Source organism: Battus philenor, unplaced genomic scaffold, assembly GCF_028537555.1.
Source record: "Battus philenor isolate CCGP_79_NKW_IND1 unplaced genomic scaffold, ilBatPhil1.0.hap1 SCAF_2, whole genome shotgun sequence".
NCBI classification, from domain to species: Eukaryota; Metazoa; Arthropoda; class Insecta; order Lepidoptera; family Papilionidae; genus Battus; species Battus philenor.
The window spans coordinates 996,674-1,005,696 of NW_027181682.1; the positions used below are offsets into that span (position 1 = coordinate 996,674).

At 33.0% G+C, this 9,023-nt stretch overlaps 1 protein-coding gene across 1 annotated transcript; it reads left to right on the plus strand.

Annotated features, from left to right (window-relative positions):
* The first annotated feature begins 6,250 nt into the window (after window positions 1–6,250).
* LOC137922512 (calponin homology domain-containing protein DDB_G0272472-like) lies at window positions 6,251–7,757 on the plus strand. The gene is made up of 2 exons (XM_068765546.1): window positions 6,251–6,445; window positions 6,702–7,757. Exon 2 carries the CDS (start codon window positions 6,711–6,713, stop codon window positions 7,755–7,757), a length of 1,047 nt encoding a protein of 348 aa, XP_068621647.1. The 5' UTR covers window positions 6,251–6,445; window positions 6,702–6,710.
* The last annotated feature ends 1,266 nt before the right edge of the window (window positions 7,758–9,023 follow it).

Sequence of the window (9,023 nt, forward strand, 5' to 3'; positions counted from 1 at the left end):
GTAACGTTGGTCCTCTAATACCGATGTGAACAGGGAATTATATATTACTGTATTCCCCTTATTATAAGTCTCGTATCTGCAAGGTATAGCCTCTCCAAAAGATCACCACGATGTCCGGTCCCACGCAGCCTGCATCCAGCACCTTCCCGCAACTTTAACTTACTCGTAACGTTAACTAGTTTAACATACACGTAGTTTCACCAACTGTAGGCCTACCTACAGTAATATACTTAGTTTAAACATGAAATGTGTTTACCTGATTTTCTGCGTACAATATAAATAAGTTATTTTTATAGATAAAAGTAAACAGTAACTTAGATATAACATACAGGTTAATTGTTCAGTAGGTTAATGTAGACGATTTTTCAGCAAAAAGGTTTGATGATCAGTGATGACTCTGAATATTTATTTTTTCTTTTGTAATGCGATTAGCATTAACTTCTAAAACCATTGATATAGGTATAGGGTGTATCATGTATTATAACAGTAAATAAACTATAAATTCACCTCTTTTAAGATGACCTACCTATAACCAATCAGCCTTTATATATTCCTTTAGTTTTGTAGACCAGGTCCGCAAAATAAATCCATTGCAAGCTTATCCATTGCAGGGCTGGCAAATAAATCTCGACAAAGGATTTGAAAACATTATCTTTGCCGTTTCAAGTTACATTTATCTGTCCGTACCAAGGAACATTCACAGAATCCATTCTGTTAGCCGTGAGGACTTGTGAAGATTTATAACGTATCAGATGTCGCGGTTCGACAGAGACTCGAATACGCTCACAAGTGGAAATAGTTATAAAATGGAAATACGATGGCTTTTGACAGGAATATCGACTGCATGTTAGTTTATCAGGAGTTTTATATGCAAGTTTTTCTATCTTCTTTCATAGTCAACTTTTAAAACACTCTCTTAAGAATGACAGTACGGTCGTGCCTACGTTGTTTCTACTACTACTACTACTCCGCTAGCTCAGTGACCCAAAGTGGGTCTTGGCCTCCGAAGAGAGAGACTTCCACTTTCCTCTATCTTGCGCCATCGTCTGCCATTGGCTGACATTCGATTCGCGCAAGTCTGCCTTAACGCGATCGATCCAGCGATACCTGGGTCTACCCACTGGTCTTCGACCGTTTTTATTTCTAATTATTTAAAATCAATTTAATATAATACACCATCATCATCACCATCGTCAAAAACCTTATGATCAGGTGAAAGCCCTGATTGTATTACAGGTTGATTGTTTAAAAAGAATTATGTCATTGTAAGGTTGTCCTTTTCAGGAGACCTAACACCTGTTGGACATGTGGCCACCTGAAAGGAAAGACACTAAATGAGGGTACCTTTAGTAACGCAAAGATCGTACCTACATTACGCAAATGTCTATTGCCTGCGCAGGCGCATCGGTCAACTTCGGCTATCTCCGGCCGCCGCTCGTCATTGTTAGCTGTACTCGCGCGCTAGACGCACGCTTAGAACGTAATAATCCTTGCATTATATTCTTTTACTTTCCGGAAAATCGTATTTCTGATATTTAATACCTTTCTCTTTAGCTAAAATTAATTTCTATCTCTTCCTATCTGTACTTTACTAAATTCTAAGTTAAACCGTTTCATAGCTAACTTGATTCTTTGTTCTTTTTCGTCGTATCGAACTTATTAGTTAGTGAACAAACAGACATTACCTATACCATAGATACCTTGGAATTTTCCAAATAATGACCAGGGCATCTCTTATAGGCTGCAGGTATAAAATTTTCTTTTTATATGTACAACGTAGTTTTAAAAGTGATATGATAATTTTTCTTCACTGCTTTGATCGCTTTTTTCATATTCGTGAAAGGCCAGCTCTCATTTTGTCAAAAACGGATGAGGTTTTATGGTAACAGGAAGCGGATGGAGAGTTAAAAAGTTATATTTAAGGCATTACATACTTTGTACACAATAAATATTCATAAATAAATTAATTTTTAATTGAAACATAACATTATGTCTATTCATTAAGGCGTAAGGAGATATAACAATATGCGTATATTTATTTATTTATTTATATGTGAATCCTCCGGAATAATGTTAGACTACGCCGAAAGATACCCTGTGGAGGGGTGAAACACGTGTTGAGTGATTTAACGGTGGTAGTTGTTTAATTTGCATTATTTGCCGCATGCGCATTTATCAGCGGGCTGGCGGGCAGTGCACTTTATTGCACGACTACTCCTGCATGGCGGAAGTAGCTATATATTGATCCTTTTCTTACTTAGGATGGACTTCCGCAAAATAACGCCTGAATCCATGAGACAACCTGCATAAAGTCATCAATTTGATTTTTTTTTATTCAAATGCTATTTATCCTATAATCTGATACTATAAAGTCCACAAAGACGGAAAATAAACAATAATTAATTTAAATATGTAGTAAATCTAATTTTTAAAACACTTTTTCTGACTATATTACCATTACATTTTTAATATTTCTGAAACCTTTGATTTTCGTTGTCTTATACATACATACATACACCCAGTGGCGTAGCTAGGGGGTGGCGAGCGGGGCGGCCGAACCAGGCACCACAAGAAGGGGGGGCACCAAAGTAGAAAATAATTTTTTTGAATTTTTTTTTTGAATAATGAATAATGAAATGTTAAACGAAAAATGAAAACCATTATTTAAAGTAAAAAACATAAAAAGAATATCGGATTTTACTATTTTTGTGCTAAAAAAGTTGTAAAATAATATGAACATTAAAAAAAAACTGTTACAAATTATAATATACACAGTGTTTAAGCCTTTCATTCGCAAAACACAAAGTGTTTTTTAAAAGGGCCCTAAATGACAAAATAATAAATTATTACATTATTGCAAGATTATTTAATGATAAATAGATTAAATAATCTTGCAATAATGTCAATAGAACATGAATTAGTCGACACTATTGATTTTGAAAATGTGATTAATGACTTTGCAGGCCAAAAAGCGAGGAACGTCGTTTTTAAATTTTCCCAATAAATTTTATTAAGGTCTAATGTTATTTTACATATATTTAACTATTATTTTGAACCAAAAAAAATATATATTAACTACATTCTGTTCTGAATTTTGAAATTATTTACTCTTTAGGTGGGGGGGGGGGCGCCAAGCCCCAATCTGCCCCAGGCCCAAAATACCATAGCTACGCCACTGCATACACCCTTTAATAACTTTCACATCTATTTCCCATCACCCTGTATAGTCTTTACAAGCGTTCCTTCCTAAGCAATATATAACCTATGTACAAACATACATTATAAAACAAATGTAAACTCCTGTATTACCCAATGCAAGCAAATGTAATCTGTTAGAATTTGTCACCGCATCCCGGATAAGAAAAGTCGTTATTGCGAGTTAATAACCCAATGCAATTTGAGATATATTCTGTTGTAATAAAGTTGAGAATTGGTTTTTAAGTTAATTTTATTCTTCATTTCTTCTCCGGAACCGGCGACGTAAATTACGATCGTAAACAAAGCGCAGGCGAACAAGATGAATGGAGTTAATGCAATTTGTTCCGATTAATCGGCTGTTGACGGCTTGTCAAATACTTTCTCGAGCGCTCGACTTTTATACGAACAACATCTTCCATTATTAATGCGCTGGAACGTCCTTCCTCAGATTTTTTTTAATCAATGTAATAGTAAAAACAATTTTTCCCATTCCATTACACACACACATACAGACACACACACTCAAACACCTCCGCATATTCACATGTACACTCACACACAATAGAAAACCAACGAATGTGTTTACAATTCAAAATATCTTTATTCGAGTTGGCATTTAGATGCGCTTTTGAATCGTCGTCTTAAAACACTGACCTGTTGAATAGAGCGAGAAACTCAACAGTTGCTCTTTTATATGGAGTTTCTTCCTAGTTCTTCGCCATATTTATGATACCTTACTAAGAGTTGAGTCGAAAATAAATAAATAATAAGTTGAGTATCAATAAGAGTTCTGTAAAAAATTCCAATTTTGAATAAACGAATTTTATCTTATATTTATCAAATTTAACAAATTTTCTATGTGTACATTATAATATTCGATCAACTAAAAAACTCTGGAGCGCTTTTAATTTTAGATTTAAAACCCAGAAATGGAAGGTCTAAGATGTCTCGTGGAACTATATAATAAATATATATGCGTACGTTAAAGGGTCTGATTAAGGATTTGTTAATTTTTGAAGGCTCACTTTTTAATGAATACCACCTTTATAAGTAGATGCTGTATTTATACAACAATAAAGTCATAAAATCAATACTAGAAAAATCAAATAAATTAAAATTTCATAAGTAAAAAAAGGACCAATATTTAGCCACTTCCGCATATGCAGTAGTGGTCGTGCAACAAAGTGCACCGCCCGCCAGCCCGCTGATAAAAGCGCATGCGGCAAACAAAAACTCCTGAAGATACCCCGTGGAGGGGTGAAACACATGTTGAGTGATTTAACGGTGGTTTGCCGCATGCACATTTATCAGCGGGCGGTGCACTTTGTTGCACGACTACCACTGCATGTGCGGAAGTGGCTAAATATTGGTCCTTTTCTTACTTAGAATGGACTTCCGTAAAATAACGCCTGATTCCATTAAACATTTAAAATTTCATAGTTATAACTAATATTAAATATTCTATATAATTGTACTAACATAATGTTTTAACATTCAACAAAGTTACAGTTCATTAAGGAACTTCGTAAATGCGTTCTGACAACGCTAGATGCGGGACGCTTTTAATCGAAATTATTGGAACTCTATAGATAAGAACTATGTCATGCAGTGTACGCCTTGCATCTAAATGATAATGTTTTTGGAACCAATAATACAGTTACATGGTTTCTTCGTGCAGGTGAAGGGTCTCTCGTGGTCTCTCGTGAGACCTCTGTCAGGAACTTTGGCATTACCTAAATTCGAAAAATCCCTGCTAAGAGTCTTAAGAATTTCGTTCCAGAAATATGAGATATATTGCTGATATACCGCTCGCTTTTACCACGATCGCGAACAAATAAATCTCTCATTACTAATTCCAATTTCAAAACAAAAACAAATGAAGCAATGCCAAAAATCACACACGCGTTTTAAATTTCGTTTCTGTGTTATTGAACCGTCAGCAAAAACAAATAAATAATTCCGCGGCCATCGTTAAAATTTTCATTAACTCGCAAAATAACCCTTATCTTGTTGATATTAGCGTGCGCCATTACATTCTAGTTATAATCGCAAATCCGCTGCTTACTATGCAAATCTCCGGTACTGTTCAACGTTCCGCCGGTAAGTTTTATGTGTCATTTATATCTACATGGCTCGCTTTATTAATATCACAGTTAATTAAGTTATTTCTTCTAACTACGTGCTGTAGAGTTATCTTCAATTTTTATTGAAGGTGTTAGTTAGTTTTGCCTTCTCTTTTTTAGTTTCAGTAATTTTCTTTTATGATTTGGACCCGTCTTTGGGGACTCTTCCAGTTTGTTCCATAAATCTGTACCATATTCCATGGTGTTTCAACTCATCTTTCTAATTTCGCAAATACAAAAGTATTCTTACACAACGGCTTATATTTTGTAGCTCGTACATTATTTCTTATAAGTGCAGAATCAAAGTGATTCATCACTGGAATCTTTAATTTTAATTCAATTTAATTTTGTATCCTTTATTGTGCGCGTTAGGATACATTTTAAATAGTTTTAACAATAATATACAAAAAATACAATATGCGATCTTATCACACTAGGCAATCTCTTTCAGACAACCATAGTATGCAAACAGTAGAAGTACTAGCAATGGGTAGTTGACGTGTACAAAACATACGTATTTACAAACAATACATTAACATACATAAACATACAAGGGTAATTCTCATGGAATTTCGAAATTCTTGTCCTTTTAGTTTTTACACAGTTCGAAACTATTCATGGTGGTATTTTTTTTTTTTTTTTTAAAGAACATCACTTAGGCTAATAATTTTGGTAATAACCTTAAAACTTTATGTATATCTGTAAGGAATAATAAATATGTGTCCCAAACTTTAAAATAAAACATGTTATAATTTTTTAACTAGAAATTGCTTAAAATTTATGTTTGCGCGTGTGACTATTTTATTAAAAATACATCAAAATTTTAAAAGTTCTTCGAATTTAGGATTATAGATCGTAAATAAATGAGGAAATGTTGATTTGACATGTGTCCCTTAAAAAATAGTCATTCCCTCACACCATTACCGACAGTCGATAAGTTAGCGTACTTGAGATTTTTTATTGGAACTTCTATTAATTTTTGATAGTTGGTGACACTAACAATTGCTCAGAATGGCGAAGTTGTATTAAAATTGTCGGAGTACTTGTTGGAAGAAGATTAAATTACAATTTTTCAAAGATTACATTTCAGACAGTCATTCCATCACTGAGAAGAAAACAAAGAGGTAATTACTATATTCGAATATAAATTTAAAAATAAAGTATGTTTTTAGAAGCAGTAAAATCACCGAAAAATTTACATACAGCAGTTTACTACATTTGGAGATTTTTGAGGTTATGTTTTATTTTGTCATTCCCTCATTTCATTTCAAAATGAGGGAATGACAACTAATGAGGTAATGACGTCTAGACTATTTTAACTTAGTTTTTTAATGAACTTGCTTATGTCAACCTTAAATTTACTATTCTGTTTTGTTTTAGAGCTAAAAAATGGCACGAGGAAAGAAACTGTCTGATGCAGAAGCAAAATTGAAAAAAAAAGAATATGATCGAAAACGTAGAGAAAAAATGAAATCTAATCCTGAAGAGTTAGCAAAACTTCGCGAGAAAGAACGAATTTCATATCTTAAAAAAAAACAGAAGGGCCAAATAAAATCTGTAACTGCCATGAGTTCCAGAGAAAGAAGATTAAAGAGAAAAAATTGGAAAAAAAACAGTCAATCGTACAGACACCGAAAGGCACAAGTCCGTAAGAATCTGACAAGTCTCCTCAATAAAGTATCACCTTCAAGTTCTAGACTTGCAGCAGACCCTGTTCTTCAAAATAATAATAAGCGTGAAAGTATGATAGCTGTTTTGAGAAGGAAGCAATTAAGAAAACGTAGAGCAATACAATATGCAAAAATTGCTAAATTACAAAAAGAATTAAAAGAGCAAATTCGACAAAAAGAGAAGTACAAGAAGAGATCTCAAAGGCGAAATAAAAAGGTTTTATCCTCTCCTGAAGCTAAAGTATCAGCACTTTTGAAAAACGTTCAAGGTGTCACTGTTACGCCTTTCCGTGGAACGCAAAAAATTCGCCAATTTGTGTTCGCTAGTGATATATTAGAGTTTAGAAGCCTTTCTTGCTGTCAATGTATTGGAGAATGTAGCCATTTTCACCTGGGATACTACTTATCTTCGAAAACTCCTCATGTTGAAAAAAGACTTGGAAAAGTACAAACGCGGTCTTGTGGTAGACAATCTGCGAATAATTTTTTCAATGATAATGATTCCCAAATTGATGAATCTTATGATATAGGCGATTTCGTTCTCATCAAGTGGAACGACGCAATTTATCCCGGAAAAATAACTTCAGTTTCTGATGATGCCGCTGTGGTAGATTGTATGGAAAGAGTAATTAAATCCTGGAGATGGCCTACACCCAAGGATGAAGCATTGTATCCCTGGACTGATGTTGTGCAGAAAATTGAACCTCCAAAATTTATCAGAAAAGGATATTTTTCCGTAAAGGAAATAAATCAGCTTAAATTGTAAAAGGTAAGACTTGACTGCAAGGTATTCTATTGTAGACTGATTCGGAAAAGACTATTATATTATTATATTCTAACTTGTGTGATATAATATTGTTTACTTTAAGACTAAATGTTGATATTAATGGTTTTAAACAATATTTTAGGATTTATATAAGAGATTTTGAAAATTTCTAAATGAGTTGAATATTTTTAGTCATTATTAATTAAGTTTCATGTTGCAAAGAAAATGCAATTAATATAAAAATGAAAGCAAGTTTTGCTGTAAGCAATATGAGTCACTTTCAGAGCTGTGTTATTAGATAACTCCAGAATTTTCATATATATATTACCTACTAAAGTTATACATGTGTTCAAAAAATAAATAATTAAATTTTTCATAATAAACTAACATAAACATCATTTCCTCACCACAGTCATCATTCCCTCACTTTTAAAGTTTATCAATATTGATTTACTTCATTTAAAACTCGTTTATTCTGGGGACCACTATATTCCCTAAAGTTACTAACACATATAGTACAAATTTAAGATAAATTTAATAGATATTAACTAAAATAATTCTGAATAATTTAATTTACATTTTTTCGAGATTTCATGAGAATTACCCACAAACATATGTACATAACATATTTATTTATAATAAATAAGGTATAATACATATTATAAATATAATACTAAATTAAATAAAAACATCAAACTGATTTGGATGGCACTTGACTCAGAAAGAATAAAAAAACAGAGGAAGGAAAAGAAATGGATTAAGATATAAATAATCATAAGTCTAGTAAATAGTTCTTAACCGTTTTCTTGAAAATAGGTAGTGAATTATTACGTGCTATATTCAGCGGTAAATCATTCCACAATTGAACGGCCTGAGCGATGAAAGATTCTACCATAAACGAGGAAGAATGCGCCGGTATATTTAATTCCAGATTCTCTGATGATCTCAAAGACCTCTCATGTGTATCTTGAAGAAATTGAAACCTTGATTTGAGATCAGAGGGAATGAGTGGATTTAAAAGTATATTATAGAGTGGATAAAGAATGTGAGCATTCCGGTGAAGCTTTATGGGTAAACAATTGAGCTTAGCGCGAAATTCCGAAACATGATCACATTTATGTTTCAAACTTTTACAGATGCTCCCATTTACTGGTTTATTGATTCTGTTATATTTTTTTAGTTTGTCTCTTTGCTATCAATTTAGTTGGCTAGTTTAACTCTCAATTTTTAAGCGTGAACGAAATATTAATTATTTATCTAAAACTA